Below are 19,917 nucleotides of genomic sequence, written 5' to 3'. Positions count from 1 at the left end.
TGACATATTATATAGAAGGAGTTGCAAAAAGATAATGCGGTATATTTCTACATTATTCCCTCATTTTTCTCGAAAATGTCAGACCAAGAACTTTTATTAGGAGGACCAACATCTCAAGTTTCACTCAACAACGCAATGGAAGAGATACTTAAAAGAATCCACGACATTAAAAATGTTACAGGAGTTATTGTCGTCAACTCTGAGGGAATTCCTATCAAAACTACACTAGACAACTCCATGACGGTTCAATACTCAGGATTGTTATCCCAATTTGCAGAGCGATCAAAGTGTGTTGTGAGAGATTTAGATCCAACGAATGAATTGACGTATTTGCGTATACGAAGTAAAAGGTATGAGATTCTTGTCGCACCCGACAAAGAGTATATTCTCATTGCCCTTCAAAATCCACCTGATCCTATTAATTAATCGATTCATCGGGGTATTATGGTTTAAGTAGCTCTGAGATTATGGACTTAAGTAAAGTAAACTTTGTGATGAAATAAATAATATGTAAGAGCAAAAATTAATTGATATTGAGTTTCTTTATTTATAAGTATTGTTTTCCATTTCAAATCTGTTTAATTAACCTTCACTATTTGAGCCTTTGTTTCATGGGGATAATGAATTTGATGAATAAAATAGCATAAAGGACCTTTAGAGCATTTTCTTATTCGATGCAACCTACAAAGCATTCGATTCCATGAAGGTGTACACATTAATTCACAGTGAATCCTTTTTCCATCATACCATCTTCCATGCAATGCTCGAAATCTTTCAATACAACTATTCTCAGAATCAAACTCAACATAAACATTTCCTCTAAGATATTGAGCTCTATTTCCTGCTACAACAATACGTCGAGATCTTGGCTCTATCTCTGGTGCAATATCATCATAAAATACTTTAAATTCTGCTTGAATATCTTCATCGGTATATTCGAGATTACTATCATCTAGTCCATCAAGAGCTGGGTGTCTGAACCAGTTTATAATTAACAATGTATTTGTCTCTGGTGATTTGAACTCATGAATTTTGAGACATTGATGACGATAATGACAAACACCGAAAAGATCAAAGTGCCTACAAGTATTTTTAGATTTGCATAGAGTTGTGCGGGACGGTAGACTAGAAAGATTTGAAATAGAAATTCGTTCTTGGTATATAGAGTCCTTTAATTGAGCTTCTCTCTTTTTGGCTGCTGATATTCGAATTCGTTTCCTTCGACGTTTCTTCCATTCTTTTCGTTTAATTTTATGGAGTTTTCCATTCGGCATTTATGAAGGAATCAATTTCATGTTTTTGTGTTAGAGTGGTTTGAGAAAGTTACATTAACCATGGCTTTCTCCTTTCTATTTGATATTCAAATATACAATCATTACTATATAATCGATATGTAAAAAACTACTAAGTTATATTGTAGTATGATAACAATAGTTAACTAGGTAAATTAATAGTTATATACATTAAACTCTATTTCATAGGAAATTGTTTTATCCATGAGTAATTAATTATTAATACATATATATTAACTAATGCGAAATGCAGATATCTACATAAGTAATTAATTGCTACGGAAGTTTATATTAAAAACTATCACAAAACCTATACGTTCAGGTTGAGTCTTTTACATGTAACAAATAATGTACTTATACTTCAGTAAAAATAATATATAATTATTTAAAAAAAAATTTGAAATACTTGGAAGTAATTAATTATGCCTAATGATTTTTTTTAATTAGATGAAAGGAATTAAAGAGTACTGTACTTTTATTTCATAGTCAAATTCTACATGTATGTGCGTTTGCAGCACTCTCAAAACATAACATACGTACAAGAACCTGAAAAGAAAACATTACGTGGACTTAAATAATATTATTATTAGAGCTAAAATAGAGAAAAAATGTCATAACACATCTACTATCGTCTATCTAGCATACAAAATGCCCATCAACAGAGATCATTTAGGGCTTCTTGTGCTAATAGTCTCCGTCCCTTTACAATATTTTCTAGTGGAGCATATGAGTGGTACTTCGGTTCCTCTCCGAAGAAAGGCTACTATACATTTTGCCAAAAGTTTATCCTCTTTAGAGGGGATCCAAGATACTATCATTTCTCTTGTGACTCCGAAATACTTTTTAGATTTGATATCAAGGTAGGTAATCTTGGGTTTTGTTTCTTAGTACTCGACTGTATCCTTTTATTTTTCACTTACTTCAAGGACAAGTACCGTGTGGTTTAATGATTGGGAGTCAGAAACGGAATGTCCAGCCTTGGAAGTCCTTAGTTTTAGAAGATCTTCTTATATTTACTTTGGTGCATCTACAGTCATTCGCTCATATCGTCCTAAAGAAGTGAACTTTCGTGTTGGACAAGTAGTCAAGTCAAAATTCACGTCTTATCAAGGAGTGATTATTGGTTGGGATGAGACAGCAGTCGCGCCAGAGTCATGGTTCATCCATGCATATCCCTCTGATAAGCCACATTGGAAATATCAGCCCAGTTATAGAATTTTAGTGGACTCTAGCCGTGCTATTACATATGAGCCTCAAGAAAATTTAGAACTAATTCAACAAATCAAGATAAGTAATTCCAATGTCTGGGATTATTTTACTCATTTTGATGGAAGTCAGTATTTACCAAAGCCTTGGTTAAAGTACCTGTACCCGAAGGATTAAACTGCATATTAATATAATTATAAAGTTTGGAATCTTAAAAACAATAATGATATTAATTTAAAGCAAGAAAAATTATAAATGTGGAATCTTTTACTTTTTTTCAATGTAAGTATTCCAAAATTGTAAATATGTCAAATGAAAATAGATTTAACTCTGGAGTTGTTGTTTTTTTAAAACTTTATACTACACCTATGTGATATTTTATATTATTTATATGTTTATATTTATATAGATTCCTTTTGAGATTCATCATTCCATATTAACAAAGTATAGTTAATTCATTCTATATCTCAAGGGTCATTCCATGCAGTTTTTATGTTATAAGTGTTCTATTCAAGTTTTAAATGGGATTCATAGATTGTTGCGTTAATATTTTGTTTATAATATCAAAAAAATTAAATAAATTGTGACATATAACATAAGAATTAAAAAAGGATTGTAATTTTATTAATATTTTATGTACCTAATCATTGGTTGGAATTAGTGATCCATTGAGATAATATAACTACGATTCCCCATGGAGGATTAATCGATGGAAGGTTTTGTTTGATGTTTTTGAAAAATTAACCTTTATAGTGGATAATTGAAATTCAAGATTCTTAAAAGATGTGTAACATATATTATTTAGTTCCATGAATGGATATCAGACGCTTTTTTGGGGAAAATTTCATTTTTATTCTTGAGGATAATACAGGATTTTATTTTATTTTTTTCATTTATAATAATAAGACGGTTTTTAAACAAAAAGATATAATTACTAGAGTTACTTAACTATATTACAATAAGTATTTATAGACATTTGTATGCAAGTATGTATAGGTAGATATAACTAATGAGTATGTATGTAAATAGGAGACTGATCAGAAAAAAGGAGGTCCCTTTGTTGTACTATGAATGATATAAATAAGCCCTAAACTTCAGTAATATTTCCTCCTCCTTTATAACCTCGTTTAAAGGCCATAAGAGGAGAACCTTTTGGGGAAGTGTCTAAAACCATGAGCTCTTTATGTTCATTCTCATACCATAAGTCTGTTGGTTTGAAACTGCACCGAACATGCTGAAAATATAAACAACATGTATTCAATAATTAATTAGTCATAAAATTGTACGAATAATTACCTTCAAAAATGGTTGTCCCTGACCCATCCAAGCTATGTGGAATATAATACCTAGAATAATGAGTAAAATAGGAATAATAGTAATTGACCATCCTAATGGCATTCCCCAACTTGGTGGCAGCTCAATACTAAAATTCTTTAAGGATTGAATTCCTTCCACCAAGGATATTGAGTATAAGCTCCAAGCCAGAGTACACTTTGAATAGAAGAGAATTAGTATTAGAATAGATATATATTATAATTAAATATTGAACTTACAGCTAATCCTAATGGAAGAACTGAGGAATAAATGACTGTCAAATGAGAACTAATATAATGACTTAATGACATTTTTGACATGTCTCCTATATCTTTCATTAGATATTTACATCCATGTGCATAGGCCGAAGCTAGGACTTCTAAAAGACCATATAGTATCAAAGGCCAAACAGCGTAGTAAGTGGTGAGTAAATAGTAAATGTAAATCCCTCCTTCAGTAGCAAGGAGTAAATTTGTCATGAATGTGATGGATAGGAATGTGAAAGAAATGGCAGGTTTATATTGTTTGATAGAAGGATACTCATCAATCACTATGGTGCTCAATGTTTCAATAGTTCCCATGATTGTTGAAATGCTCATGAGAACAATCAAGCAGAATAAAAGTCCAGACCACAACCATGGGTATTCCAAATGGACTATAGACGACTCAATCAGAGTTTTTCCAATGAACCAAAATCCTTTGCCAATAATAGGAACAACTTTATCTGGGTCAGAAAAGTTTTCTATATGGATGTGTTCATGTCCATCAGCGACGCCTAAGAGTGTAAATACAAGGAACATGCAAAAAATTGACCAAAAGAAATGGCCTGTGGCAATAATTCCAGCATCTCTGTTTAAAAAAAAAGGTCGAAAATCACTCATACAATTAAAGGGGATTTAAATCAGAGTAAAATTATTTTACCTAATTATATTATGTTGGAATTTATTAAAAGAAGCATAAGTTGACACAACACCAAGTCCAAGTTGTAAGGAAATAAATACATGTTTTATAGCTTCTAACCAAACCCAAGGCTTATTTAAATATTCCCATCTTGGTGTCAGTAGCTTATAAACTCCAGTCCAAGCTCCATTTGCCATAAACCCTCTGATGGTTAGAGTTACGAGAAGACCATAGCAAAGTACCACAATTAAGATTGATACTTTGCCTAGACTTTTTGTAGATAATGCAATGAAGAGAAAGACAATAAAACAAACGATTCCAAGGCAAAGAACTGACTGTCCATTAAGCATTCCCAGATTCCCAAGATCATTGTCCTTGTAACCATTGAGTACATTTTGATCAAAAAAGGAATCTTCTCCACTAAGTCGGCGATTTGAAAATAAATTATACAAGCCCTGACTTGACCACATAATTATGGCTAAATCATCCAGGGTTTGAATGATGAGAGAGGAAACAATAGCAAAGCCCACCCCAGTCAGGATCTAAAAATAAATTAATTATTGTTAAATGAACTGTTCTAAACTCGAAATCAGCGCATGTTACTGGAGCTATATTTCTGAAGAGTTTTGTAGGAGAAAGTCCTGAATATTGTCCTAGGGTCATTTCTAGGAGTAACATGGGTACACCAGTAAGAAGGAATAGTAAAAGGTAAATCACAATGAAGACGATTCCTCCATATTTTAAAACTAATAGTGGAAATTCCCATAAACTGTGAGCCGCTATATAGGAATAAAATATATGTAATTATAATGGTTAATCAGAATTTTATGCTTTTAAAATTTAAAATCCCTAATAGGTTTTGTATTAAAGAAAAAAAAATGACATGTTAGACCCATGTATTATTAAGTCTTATTATAACAATTCTAGGCCCTAGAATCCTTTACCATTCCCTATTAGAATAGTTGTACATTATTTCTGTGATTATAAATTAATTACATATTGATATTGTATTGAACTCAAATTAAAAAAAAAAGATTTTTCATTTTGTTATTTGTATATACATCAGCTCTAAGTTCGAACTTGATATTTGATGGGAAAGGGGAGAGCGTATCTCTAGTATTAGCTAGTGAAAAAGAGGAAAATGACGTCATCCAATTTCTTTTTCTTCTTCTCGCTTGTGAGGACCTGTGTCTACTAAGTGTATTTATTAATTATTATATTTCAATTTGACATCTCGCTCAGCAAAGTTCGGATTCGGGATTCCCAATAATAGGCAATAGTAATAACTAATAATATAAATCCCGATTGCAATGGAGAGTAACAAAGAAGATGCGTTTAAATGTGTGAAGATTGCTGAGACAGCAATGCTTCAAGGAGACGCTGAGAAGGCGGAACGTTTTTTGAAGAAGGCCATACGTTTGTATCCTCTTCCAAGAGCACAAGAGCTTTTGGATTTGATTGTAATCAAAAAGACAGGATCCAAGATTCCATCCAAGAGTAAAATGGAGAGCCCTGTCCATACTGAGAGTTCTCCCATTGACTACACACCTGAACAAGTTGAGGCTGTTCGGAAAATCCTGTCCTGTAAGGACTATTACAAGATCCTTGGACTATCTCGAGATGTGGACGGATCGGATATCAAGAAAGCCTATCGCAAATTGGCTCTACAGTTTCATCCTGATAAAAACAAGGCTCCGAGAGCCGCAGAGGCTTTTAAAGCTATAGGGAATGCGTTTAACACTCTTTCTAACCCAGAGGATCGAAAATATTATGATCATGTTGGAAGTCGGCCTACAACTAATACTACGACTCAGTCCAGCAACATATTTGAGGGACAAGGAAGAGTGTTTGAATTTGATATGTCCCATGATGAAATGTTTACTCGATTATTCGGGGGAAGAGGTTTTTATAGAGGCTCTTACCCGTTCCAGGGTCATCAAACACGAACACCTCACCCTGAACCCCGTGAAGCCAATGGATACACTGTTTTCATGCAATTTATACCACTTATCATTATTGGAGTGTCATTGTTTAGTTCCCTCCTCGTTTCTGATCCTATGTATAGTCTACAGTCAAGTAACAAATATAATGTCAAGAGAGTCACCTCTAATCTAAGAATCAACTACTTTGTCAAGGAAAATTTTCATCAGGAGTTCAGTGGATCATTATGGCAGTTTGAGGCTTCTATTGAAGAAGATTATATCAAAGTCCTTCGAAATAGTTGCTTTAAAGAGAAAAACCATAAGGAGAGTTTGTTATGGCAGGCACGTTACTCAGGGAACAGTGCTCTCCTCACTCGAGCTCATAAATATAATACTCCTTCATGTGATCAATTGGAAAAAATATATGGATTTTAACGAAGAAATCATATCTAGGAATTTTATTCAGAATCTACATACTTTAATTTTTTTTAGAATCAGATACACTTGCTATAACAGTGTTTTACTTTAATTTTGTTGTTATCTTGAACTCATTGTTTAAAATAAAGATAATTATTATACTAGAGCGCAATACTTGGAAGTTGGATTGGAAGGAGATGAGCGATAGTCATGGAAGGTCATTCAGTGTAACTTACGCTCGAACTTAGCAATTACACGTATTACGAGTAATACTCAAAATCAAGCCTTAGTGTTAAATTTCTTTTTTTATATATAACGAATTGTTTAAGTCATACTGTTACCTATCTATCCAATATAGTTACTATTGATTCGTTTACTTACTTAGTTTAATATCATTTATAGCATTCAAAGTTATTTTCCACGTCTTTATCAAAAATATATTGAAACAAGAAAATTAGTTGGATCATTAATATTATTATTTGTTAAATATAATTAATCACTCAAGTGAAATGTTAGTTGTAGTGAAAGTATAAAAAAATGGAAAACCCAATCATTGATTTGTCACGTTATACATAACCATACTCATTACTCACCTATTGTAAATGATAGTGTCGAAAATAAGAAATCCTTTCCTTTGGGCCATTTATATTTGTCATTTTTAACGGATAAAAGCGCAGATCGAGAGCCCCTTTGACTATTGCCGCTCATTTGTCGGGAATCATTTTCATTGTATGTCTCATTCCATTGACCATTTTTCTATATCGAGTATAAATAAAAATGGCTTATAATTAGTTTACAATTTTTTTCAAGGTTTTTGATACATTTATAATATTGCATGCTATAGTTAAAAGAAAAGACGTTACCAAAATTATAGCAGTAGAAGAGAACAAAATATTAATTACAGCAATTTTGAAAGCAACAGACGTTTCTATAAATATATATATATATATATATGACTTCCGGCCATTATTATGTATGTAAATATCATTATATTCCGAGGAAGACCAAATGTTATTGTATATGTATATCCAGCATGACTTTATTAATCTAAATAAATATTATTATTCCACATATTATGTATCTATTGTATTACTGCTTGCCTCTTTAAATGTGAATGAATCGACATCTTATTCTTGAAAATACAAATTCCTACCCTTTAAGATACTCTCTATCTTGTAGACATTTTTATTATTGATTTTGAATATATCTTTATGTTCGAGTATTATGTTAGTACCACAGATACATATGTAATCACATAAAAGTTGTATGTTTATTTCGAAATACAGCATTATATGATTGTATCAATATTCATGTACATTTAAATCTCTCTTCCTTCAAAAATGGAGCAATTAAGTGAGTGAGAAATGGTAACCACAGAGATGAAATATTGGAGAGTGTCCTTGAACTACGTCTCTCTCATTCAAAAAGGACAACATAGAGTTGTTATCAATACGGTCATTATATTTATTTATGGATGTCCTTAGTATTTAAACAAATATGATTTGTATATCACATATTATCATGACAATTTGTTTTTTGAGAGGGATTGAAATACATTATTGAATACGTCACTTACTACGTAAATTATTAGTAGAAAATGTATGTATATAACCTACACAATATGTAGTTATTTGATATATAATTATTTTCCCATGGTTATTCCATTGATTTTGTGATTTACTCATGAGAGAAAATGGAACTACTTAGAAGTACATTTCGTCAATATTTGTACATAAATAAAGTATTTATCTATTCAAAAACGTCGAATTATAACAAAATATGTCGTGTCACTATGAAATTATACGAAAAATTTAGAATACTTGTGGTGAGGATCAGTGGCAATGAGGAATAATTTATATCACGACAAAAATAAAAGGGGGAGCGAAATTAGGGGTAAAAATATTAGAGAAGGTAATTCAAAAAAAAAAAAAAAAAATGAAAATATGATTTAAGACTAATGGAAATTTTTCCTCTTTAAAGACCATAAATATATGAAAGATATATCTTTCTAAAAAAAAAGGTTAATTTAGTATTTTCAATGACGTCATAATAAATGAAAGACATCATAATTGAAGGAGACGCCATTTTTGGGGGTTAAAGTTGATATTTTTACCACATAAAATTGACAAATTTCCTATAAATCTTTATCAAATGCCTTTAAGAATAAAGATGGACTCAATATCTGCATTGAATAGTACATGATGCCAATGAGGGACACTGATATTTTATTTAAATCAAAGTAATATGTACTAAAAATGGCTAGATTTGTACAAAAGAATATTTTTGAATTGGTTAGGAACAAGAAAATAAGAATAACTTGATAAAAATATAATCTTCTTTTATCATTCGAATAGATAATTTTTATCTTCAATAGGGAAATAAGATTGTATAAGGATGTAATAATATATTTTTAATTCATGTTGGGGTAAAAGTCCTCCAAGTTTGTTGGTCTTATTTTGACATACCGTAGTTCACTATTTTCATTAGTATTAATGAAAAAAATGGTTTTTATTCTTATATAACTTTGTTGTTTAGGTCTCCAAAATGGCTGACATCAACAATACTGACGTCACGTGAAAACGTTCTATTATATTAGGTGGTAGTAATTGAAATTTTGGCACAACTTTTCTAGTGACTTCGTAGTATTTTGGTGTAAAAAAATTTAAATCGACCTCCATTTTTAGGGGGATGTGTTAATTGCATTTGATTTTAACGCAGCCCTCCTTTCCCCCTTCTAATTATTGATTCTCTGGCACATTATAAGTTTCAAATATTAACTTGTATAACTCGTAAATACATAATAAATAAGTAATTTCAATCGATCATAATGAAATTATAGTGCCCATTAATTGTTGATAATTAAAGTAACTGATTTTCTAATTAAATATGGCATTATGTTAGGTCATCAGCCATCCTCTTTTCCCCTAAACATGTATTCTTTTTACATAATGTCCGGAGTTTTGAAAATGTTTTTGTTTTTTTGTGGATTAAGTCGATTTTCATTAGAATTTTAAAAAATGTAGAAAATACCAAAATAAAAATATTAAAAAGAACATGATCCAAATTAAACAATTACTTAGATAATATAAGGTAAGGCTCCCAAGAAGGAGTGAAATATATTTTTTTTTATACTGAAAAAATTGTATATACCTCTCCTAAGTCCAACTAGTAGAATTGTTGGTTGTCTTACTCCAAAATTTAATCTTTAATTATTAAAGTTTATTAATATATCAATATTAGGTGATCTTAAACTTTATGAATGTCAGAATATTAGCACCCCTAGACCCCTTAAACTATATAACTGATTGGACTACGGGTCTTCTTTTTTGAAAATCAAAATATAGTTACCCTATGTTTCATGAGACCTATAAATTGTAATTTGTACACTTTGCACGCATCAACTTGTATACGAATATTTATTTATATATGTTACCAGCAATATGTATGATTAAATATTAAATAAATACCTAGGTAACGTATCTAATGCCGGATGGTGTCAAGTAAACTATATAATAAAATAATTTTTTTGTACTTTTCCTAGGTATTAGGTATATATAATGACAAGTAAGTGTTTAAGCACTGTATTAAATGCTGACAAGATGGGATAGAAAACTTTATTATGAAATAGGTATTTGAAATAATAAACCTTAAAAATATACATTATTTTCAGAAAAAAATTATATCAAAACTGAGACTGAAAATCGAAATGCTGGAATGGCAATAGTTTGTATATTATTCGTAAAAACCATTCTGACACTCTGATGTTTGAGAAGAGAATAGCTTAGCTTTCGTGACGTAATCATAGAACATATTCTTGCTTCGTTTAGACATGTTTTTTGAGCTGGTATCCTTCAAGTGTATTGGGAATATTAAAATAGACTTCAGCTTTAAAAAGGAGAGTGATCCCTTCTCTATACACTGAATAAACCTAAATTTAATATTTTAATTTGATATTGTTGTGGACGATGAAATGATTGGGTAATTAGTTATTGGCGATTCCAAAAAGGTCTACAAATATTTTTTGTTTTAAACAAGTCCGGTTTAAATTATGTGATGTAGATAAACTGAATTAATTTGGATTTATTGCATAATACCAGATTTAATGGCTCTAATTTTAGTTCTAAAGCATCATTAATTTAAAGTTAGAGTATAAAATAATTCTGCAAATTTCAAATGATTAATTAAACAACGTATTTTTGTAATTTAGAAATAGAAACAATTAACTCATTTTCATAAATCGCACTTATAAAAACTCATTAGGTATTTTGTAGAAAATATTATGAAAAACAATTATTTGCCAATATTTATTTGGGACAGTAAACTCACTTTCCTCATTATTCCAACACGTGAAAGCGACTGGTGTACCCTGTATATTGTACAACCCTCATTTAATTTTGAGAAAAAAATAATTATAGCTTGCTTCCATGTTGACAGGCCACATTTTGTTTTGTAAAAATAATTATTCTCATTATTCTTAATTTATACAAGTGTACTTTTTACTATACATTCTATTTATTTAATCAAGAATATTCTGAAAATTTCACATATTAAAAAAAAGTAAATTGATATATTTTTATATTGGGAATGCTAAATACTCCAGGGACTTCCGGACTCGCGTTAGATTGTGAAGGGAAGTACATCCATACATCTTTCGATTAAAAAATCTTGTCAAATTTGGAGAAACTGACTTATACAAATTACTTATTTCATCTACTCTTTGTCAAATTAAAATGCTTTAGTTCATGCCAGCTCAATGACTATGTAATCGAAATATGTTGTTGATTACAGGAAATAAGTTAACATGCACAAAGTACAAGTTCATATGTACAATGCTTGACTTTGTACTGATATTTACAGTCTGGTAATTATATGTCCTATACTAGTATGATCCTGTCCGTTTCACGGATATATGGGCCGCATTTGGACGCAAACTGCTGATGGTCAAATAATTTAAAAATTCAAATCAATAATGTTATTCATAAATTATGTTTGTCTATTTCAATCGAATGTAAAAGTACCTAGTTTATTCCCGAACAATAGTTAAAAAAACCCAAGAAAGCCTTTTTTTTTTTTTTGCTACCTCTTAGGTTTGATAAAAAAAAAGGTTATGTTCGTCAGAATTGCTCCTAAACAGGTATTGTGTACGGCGATACTCCCACAGTTACGCATACTTTGAAGACAACCCAACAAATTGCAAGGGTAACAAATAGTCAGTAACAGTAAATAATCAATAGATAGCTACGTAACAATCATCTCAGTATGTAGCTAAACCAAATTTATGATTAATAATTTTTTTTTTTTTTGTTCATGTTTTTTATCACAAATAAAAAGTTTATTATAATAACCTTTGTAAATTAAACCCTGTCCAACCCCATGTCAAAAAACTAACCTACTCCTAACTTGCCTAAAGTGAAGATAACGTAATACATGGACAAACTACATAACAACTTTAAAATTACTTTACCTCCAAATAATGTAGTGTCCTGCGTAAAATCCAATGCTTATGGGCCATAGGTACTTCAAAATATTACCAAAGTAATATGTCAAATTAGTTATACAATGTCACTATTTGGATTTATTGAACGGATTAAATTCTCATAAGTGTTCATTTTAGTTGCTTAAATCCAAGACGAATTAACTGGCTAATGCAACCTCCCCTTCCTGTCTTATTTTTAAAAGTAGATAGAGAATAGAACAAAACTGTTGCTAGGCAGAAAAAAACGGAGGAAGAGGAGGAGGGAGGAGAAAGCATATTCAAAAGTTTATTTTATATATATATATAGACTAGTATGAGCCTGTCCGTTCCACGGACCCATAGGGGGCGCATTTGAACAAAAATCCTGGTGGCTTATAGTCTATGTTTTTATCTGTTAAATAATTTAAAAAATCAAATAAAAAATGTTACATATAAGTTATGTTTGTCAATTTAAACAGAATGTAAAAGTACCTAATTGATTCCAGAACAATGATTAAAAAAACACCTTTTTTTTTGCGTGGTGGCCTCCTGGGTTTGACGAAAAAAAGTTTTATTTCGTCTGAATTAATCCGGAAAGGTATTGTATACGGCAATACTCTCACAGTTACACCTGCTTTGAAGACAACCTAACAAATGGCAAAGTTACCAATTGCTAAAGTTCGTTAAATCAAATAATCAGTAGCAGAAACAATCAACAGATTTCTATGTAATAATGCACTCAGTATGTAGTTAATCATAATTTATGATTAATCAATTTTTGGACCATAAATAAAAAGTTTATTATAATAATCTTTGTAAATTAAACCCTTTTCAACCCCATGTAAATAGACTAACCTGCTCCTCCTTACTTGCCTAAAGTGAAGATTGCATAATACATGCACCAACCACAAAACAACTTTAAAATTTATATATAATAACTAGGTAATGTATAAAATATCGTTTATTATATAATTTGCCTGAGACCATCATATATACATTACCTAGGTATTATATATAATACCGGATTTTCATACTTTCCCGGTAACATATACATACATATATTCAATATTCATAAAGGAAAGTTTGTCTTTCTGAACGTAAAATATATAAAAACGAGTCACCGGGTGCACTGTATAGTGAGTGTATATAATACTCCATAATTTAAATAATAATCATATTTAAATCTAAGAAATAAATATGTTTTATGTATCCAGGAACACTATATACATAGAGAGTGCACACATTTTCAGTAAATACATAGGATGACATAAACAATCATCTTCAGTATTACTATGTGGCTAAGAAAACTCTTTGATTTCATCAGACTATGGGTAGTGATTTAATTAATTATTATACCAATCGACTTTATATTCGGAATTTCATCGCATGTATTTATACATGTCAAGGAGTCATTCATGAATATTCATAATATCTTGAAAGATCATGATCCAAAACGATAAAAGCTCTTCCATTTTTTCGTAAGTAAGTCTTTGTTGGTTAAAGAGACAGATTCCAACTGATGAACTTCTTTAACATTACTATCAAATGAGGATAAGAGCTTGTCAAAAATCATCCAGGAACTATTTCCGAAGAAACAGGAAAATTGAGGCAAGGAGACAAATAAGTGGATTCCTCTAGGCAAACGAACATTTCTCATAAATACATGCATAGATTCCCTGATGTAAAGTCGTTTGGTAGAATAATTAATTAAATCACTACCCATAATCTGATCAATCGAAATTGTTAAGCCACATTGTTACATTATAGATAATTGCTTATGTCAATCTATGTATTTCCTGTAAATGGTTGCAGTCTCCATGCATATAGTGCTCCCTGATGTAGATCATATAAATATTTATTATATAAGAAAAAATAATGTATTCTTATTAATGAAATATTGCAGGCGTGTGCATTTAGACAAGGATAACTGTTTCTGTTTATTTTGGTTATTTGTCTCTTATATACCTATATCATAATTCATGTGCATTTTCAATATATTTTATGATTTGAATTAATTATATACCTTGCTATATTAAAATGAATTTGTTTGTTTTTATTTGGAACAGCTCAAAGATTAAAAGTACTCATCTCTCATCACAATATATTAAAATTTGTTTCTCAAACTCTTATTATTATTCTTTTATTCTTGAGACGAGAATTGGTAATCTGAAGAGTGAATTTTCTTTTCTGTTTCAGTTGTCATTATTATTTAATTCCTGAGTAGTGAACATCCTTTTCTAAATAGATTCAATTATTTTCAAAACCTGACTGAACCTTCGTGGGTGCTCATAAAAGACGGAGTGTAACTCTGAGGATTTGTTGTGGAGTGTTAATTATAAGTCCTTGTTGGACTCAGAGTAGAATTGGAGACCGACATCAAATTAATACTAGCAAATGCCCTTGTTCATTTCCTTTTTTCCTTCCTCCCTTGTCACAGCTAATTGTAGCTAATCTGATGAAACATCATGAACCTTATTCTTTCTCTCCTCCAAAAAATTCTTCAAATTGTCAGGGTTACCATGTTCATTTTCGGTTTCTTTTTTTAACGTCCCCATTCTACACTGGATTTTCATCTTTGGATTTAAGTATTGAGTAGTTCGTGTAGTCCCTGGTACTAACCCTAGTATTCTAATAAACCTCATTAACACCGTATTTTGTTGTCAACTGTCCATATTTCCACTTCCTTTCACTTTTCAGCGTTCTGAACGTTGATTGGTTGAAACTATGAATAATTACCAATAATTAGTGAAAAATAATTCCATAGTTGGAAAAGATTGATAAGAAACAAGATAAAATACTTTTCTGAATGATGATCAGTCGTCATAACATTCCCTTCTTATTTTCAACAACTTACTATACTTACTCCTTTGAATATACTATGAATGAATAAACTAAAATATTATTTTTAAGAGCTGTTACTCTTAAAATTTATTAAACTTTAATTATTATTTTTTGTGAGAATGTCAAATCGTAGTATTGCGCCGGGATTTAAAACAAGTCATCTGGATGACAAAAAAAAACGAAGAATATAACTTCACATAAGTCATCATCGAATCTCAAGGAGAGAGATAAATACGTAAAGGCCATTGAAAAAGGCAGGTACAATTAGATTTATCCAGGCTTGTAAGCGTTCAGCTATTTTGGCGTTGCGTTCATTTTTTCTATTTTCGTTCGGCGTTCAACCATTTTTTCCGTTCTGTCCCGTGTTCCAATTATAAGATAGCACCTTATACACTTTAAGGAAGCAAATTGCAAATTCTACTTTGATAGTGTCACGGAGGCCTCATTTGAGAACTAGGTCAACAATAATTTAATGAATGTTACCCCTGAAATGAGCTCCAACTGACTAAAATTGGTTAATTCATTGTCGAAATGGAGTCCAAAAGGCAAAGTATAACTGATTTGAATCGTGCCCAGCAGCACATCAACAAGACAAGAAAAACTGTACCGTGGAATAGTCGAGAAAACTCCAGGAACGTCTGCTACCTCACCTACGCGGTCGATAAGATACCACCGGTCAACCAGGCTAAGCTCCCAGCCTACATAATGATGCTGAGAATTATAGTATCGGTCGGGAAGAGGATCCCCTGTATTGGTTCCCAAAAGGCTTGAAAATTGGAGCCAAGAAGTACCAGGACATTCTTAAGGTAGTCTTGCCCTGGGTGTAGTCCAACTATCCAAAAGGAAACTATATGTTCCAGTAGGACTCTGCTCCGGGGCACAAGGCCAGGCCCACAAAGCAATAGCTCCAGGATAATTTTTCCCATTTCTGGAAAAGCTATTTGTGGCCTCCTTCCTCGCACAACAAGAATCCTCACTACTATGGTATCTGAGGCTTTGTGGAAAGTAGGGCCTGTGCCCTCCCCCATCCTAGCGTCGACGCGATAAAGCCTCCACCGAGAGGCAGTGGGTGGCCATGTCTGAGGGCCATGTCATTAAGGCGTGGGAAGCCTTCAGACACATAATCGAGGCCATGGTCACAGCTGAGGGTGGAATTTCGAGAAATAACTTTTTAATTATCGTTTTTTTAATAATATACAGCTCACTCGTTCAACACTATATTGTCCCAGATCAAGTCGATTTTTCGTATCCTTCGCTAAAAAGTACTGTTTTGCTGTCGCAAATTGTATATAAAGGAGAACCAAAAACAAGAAATACTATGTAAATATCGGAAGATACCTAATTATCTAAGCACATGAATCTTGTTATTTAATCAAGGGGTCCTCAGAAAGGCAGAGAGAATATAGGCCCCCTCAAAATTTTTATTTTAAGTAATTTTTAAGGTATGATGAAATAGCGTTCCGTTAATTGAACACACGTTCCATGGAACGCCGTTCAATTTTGCGTTACTTTCACAAGCCAGGATTTTTCCTTTAAATCCTAAACACCCTCTAATTATGAATTGTTTAAAATATATAAGAGAGATGTGTAGCCTCTTTGCATCATCAGAAATGGAGTATGTTATTTTCATTAGTAATTTATGGGTAAGCAATAACTCATAAATGCAAAAGCTTTGTTAAGAAAAATATCGATATTGAATGAAATCTTTTCTATTTATACTGTTTACCCAGGGGTTTCCCCCCCAGTCATTTACATTTTTTCATTTATTACAAATAATCATGTACCTTACCTATTAGGTATTGATCTAATTTCTCAAAAGTGTTCAAAATCTTCAAATTTAGAAAATATATATATGATTTACGAGGGTAGTTGAAAAGTCCGTACAAATTTACGAGAGATTGCACGACTGGTACATATTAAGAAAATGTTTAGTTAGTAGCATCTCTTGGAAGAACACACACAAACTTTCAGCCAGATCGGTCAATTTCTTTTTGTTTGCCATTCGTTTGAATGGTGGAATCAGCCGGAAAGATTATGGCACCTGTCTTTTGGATTCGCAAGGATTAATTCTCATCGACTATCTGGAAAAGGAAAAGAATATTACAGGTGAGTATTATTCATCGTTATTGGACCGTTTGAAAAGCCCACGATTGACCAACAAAAAAATCCTTTCGCACCAGGTCACACCTCAGCAGTTGTGGTAGGAAAATCAATGGAAATAAGGTTCCAACTCGAGATGCCCACAGCTCTAGCAATCTCACGCATCTTCCCTCTTTTGTCATCCATCATCATATCATGGATTTTATCAATGACATCTGGAGTAGTAAACTCAACAGGGCGTCCAGGACGTTGAGCGTCACTTGTGCCCATATGGCCTCTCTGAAAATTTTGAAACCACTTATAAACTGTTGTAATTGAAGGTGCAGACCTCCCATAATGTTTATCAAGCTTCGTTTTAGTCTCTTGATGCGTTTTAAAGTAATGTTTAATCAACACACGATATTATTTTTCGTTCATTTTTTGAAAATCACTCCACTTCCTCCACTCAAACGAATGCCAAAGGATCTGGCTGAAAGTTGGTGTGTGTTCTTACAGGAGATGCTACTAACTAAACATAACCTAGATTCGCGCGAGTAGTGACAGCTCTCGGACTTTGCACCAACTTTTCAAACGACCCTCGTATTTAGGGTACTTAGCTATATTTGATATGTAATTGTTTATTTTTGCTGTTTTATCCGTTGTTAGTGTATACCATGTATGGTTCATATGAAAAATTCTTGAATCGCATTATAAGCACATAAATGAGTGGGGGTATTCCTCAAAGTGGAAGTATCTACTTAAAATAAATAATCAATTTGTATACATAGACGTCATATCGCTCACTAATAATGGTATTTCCCAGTAAACAATATAAAGATCAAAGCATGAATATAATTTGAATTTATGGTTTGCATATCTTAATGTCATATTATGGAACAATAGTCAATAGGTCAGGTAAAGAACATTTCAATATATGACTAATGAATGTTAAATTTGGACTTGTATAATGTACTTGTATATAGGTACATATGTAGGAAGTCATTTAGTAATTAAGTAGAGGATTCCCGATTCCCTATATTTTGGAATTTCAATGGCATTCAGACTTTCCAATGGAAGTCTACTGAAGTTAAGAGGTTACTTATAATTTTTCTCCCACATAAACATGTAAAGTTCCCAAGAGTCATATACGAATATAATAGCAAAATAAATTTACTTTGTAGATAAACATATTTAGAAAAGAGGTTAGGATCGTCTTACCCTTCTTTGAATGACAAATTATATTCAAAAGTAATAAAGGAATTATGAGTGAGGATAGATAAGTGACAAAATCTATAATTATTCGCTGAGGAACAAAAATCGATAAATAACTTTTCTTGAAGTAAGAGACAATGTGGGGTAGAAAAAGTAATGAGACCTGCTAAAAATACAATTTTGAATAGGTGTTGTTGATTAAATCTTAAAGTTCCGATTATTTTTGAATAATTTATCACGAAGCCTTTGATTGAAGTACATGTTGTAAACAAAAATTATGTATATGATGCGATGGAGGTAAGAAGAGCCATCATTTCTAATTTAATCCGCGCCAGGAGGAGCACCTCGGACATCATGAAGGGCTTAACCGTCAGCAAGGCCACAGTCTGTCGGGTCAGAAATCGTTTAGCTGATGGGGACAACCTTAAGGACAACCCCAAGTGTGAAAGACCCACCAAAGTTAAGCCTGAAGACATCATGGATGCCTTTAAGGTCAACCCAACGATAAAGATGTCAGAGTACACCAAGAAGAGGAAGGTGCATCTGTCTACTGTGGGCAAGGCCATCCGAAAGGCTACAGAAAGGTCGCTTAGAAGAATTGAGAGGCCACTCCTATCCCAACGTCAAAAAGAACTCCGTCTTCAGCGATGTCAACAAATCTTGAATGATCTGAAGTACAACAGCAACCGGGTAATTTTTTTCTCTAGTGAAAATACCTTTGCCGTTAACCCAATCTATTACAAGCAAAATGATCGGGTGGTATACTTTGGCAAGACTAACAACAGCATCAGGACAGTCACCAAGACCAAACATCCGGCCTCTGTGATAATGTTGGGGGATGTGGCATCAACTGGAGAAAAAATTATATATTACGAGGTCTTTCATCCGAATATTACGTCTCTTTATGGCACTCCTCAGTCCCTACCTATTGCAGTATTATTCGGAATGCATGATAATTCCAGACAAGGATGTATTATTGAGCCTATGGACGATGATCCACGAAGTAAAAGTAGCTGCCACAGACCTTAATGTTAAGGGGCATATGCACAATGCACGATCCCTCCATTAAACGAGAGGATATCCATCGAGTGAGACATGAGAACCCCTTTAAAAGGGACGATACCCCGGCCATGACTTTTAATGTAAGAGACGCGTGGCTAAGATATCCAAATGAAAATGGATAATAGTTAATAGAAATGATGGATAGATGAAGAAACATATATCCGAATGCTTCGTGGGAAGAGATCTTTCCAAATCACCAATCAAATTGATTATTTAT

General features: G+C 32.2%; 4 protein-coding genes and 1 pseudogene across 5 annotated transcripts in view; 3 read left to right on the top strand and 2 right to left on the bottom strand.

Annotated features, from left to right (window-relative positions):
* The first annotated feature begins 75 nt into the window (after nt 1–75).
* LOC121117634 (dynein light chain roadblock-type 2 pseudogene) lies at nt 76–426 on the top strand (annotated as a pseudogene).
* A 152-nt stretch (nt 427–578) lies between these two features.
* LOC121117633 (U2 small nuclear ribonucleoprotein auxiliary factor 35 kDa subunit-related protein 2-like) lies at nt 579–1,274 on the bottom strand. Its single transcript, XM_040712079.2, has one exon. It carries the CDS (start codon nt 1,272–1,274, stop codon nt 579–581), a length of 696 nt encoding a protein of 231 aa, XP_040568013.1.
* A 548-nt stretch (nt 1,275–1,822) lies between these two features.
* Nucleotides 1,823–3,108, top strand: LOC121117631 (uncharacterized). The gene is made up of 2 exons (XM_040712077.2): nt 1,823–2,152; nt 2,219–3,108. The coding sequence occupies exons 1-2, from the start codon at nt 1,941–1,943 to the stop codon at nt 2,673–2,675; spliced, it is 669 nt and encodes a 222-aa protein (XP_040568011.1). The 5' UTR covers nt 1,823–1,940; the 3' UTR covers nt 2,676–3,108.
* A 218-nt stretch (nt 3,109–3,326) lies between these two features.
* Nucleotides 3,327–19,917, bottom strand: part of LOC121117371 (sodium-dependent proline transporter) — a 53,734-nt gene continuing 37,143 nt past the window's right edge. For both annotated transcript variants that reach the window (XM_040711780.2, XM_040711781.2), the window contains exons 2-7: nt 7,645–7,807; nt 5,316–5,491; nt 4,734–5,254; nt 4,052–4,661; nt 3,795–3,989; nt 3,327–3,732 (exon numbers count right to left, since the gene is read on the bottom strand). In XM_040711780.2, coding sequence (XP_040567714.1) covers nt 3,586–3,732; nt 3,795–3,989; nt 4,052–4,661; nt 4,734–5,254; nt 5,316–5,491; nt 7,645–7,807 — 1,812 coding nt within the window. In that variant the 3' untranslated portion in view covers nt 3,327–3,585. The remainder of the gene's footprint in view (nt 3,733–3,794; nt 3,990–4,051; nt 4,662–4,733; nt 5,255–5,315; nt 5,492–7,644; nt 7,808–19,917) is intronic.
* LOC121117373 (dnaJ homolog subfamily B member 14) lies at nt 5,844–8,211 on the top strand. The gene has a single exon (XM_040711782.2). The coding sequence runs from the start codon at nt 6,023–6,025 to the stop codon at nt 7,067–7,069; it is 1,047 nt and encodes a 348-aa protein (XP_040567716.1). The 5' UTR covers nt 5,844–6,022; the 3' UTR covers nt 7,070–8,211.

The sequence above is a fragment of the Lepeophtheirus salmonis genome, chromosome 5 (genome assembly GCF_016086655.4).
Source record: "Lepeophtheirus salmonis chromosome 5, UVic_Lsal_1.4, whole genome shotgun sequence".
Classification (NCBI taxonomy): Eukaryota; Metazoa; Arthropoda; class Copepoda; order Siphonostomatoida; family Caligidae; genus Lepeophtheirus; species Lepeophtheirus salmonis.
This window is presented reverse-complemented; position numbering and strand designations above follow the sequence as displayed.

Bases quoted from the DNA above. Each gene is read 5' to 3' on its own strand.
- LOC121117633 (XM_040712079.2), bottom strand. From the start codon at position 1,274: ATGCCGAATGGAAAACTCCATAAAATTAAACGAAAAGAATGGAAGAAA.
- LOC121117631 (XM_040712077.2), top strand. From the start codon at position 1,941: ATGCCCATCAACAGAGATCATTTAGGGCTTCTTGTGCTAATAGTCTCC. The intron at 2,153-2,218 runs GTAGGTAATCTT...ACTTACTTCAAG, and splicing joins TTTTTAGATTTGATATCAAG to GACAAGTACCGTGTGGTTTA.
- LOC121117373 (XM_040711782.2), top strand. From the start codon at position 6,023: ATGGAGAGTAACAAAGAAGATGCGTTTAAATGTGTGAAGATTGCTGAG.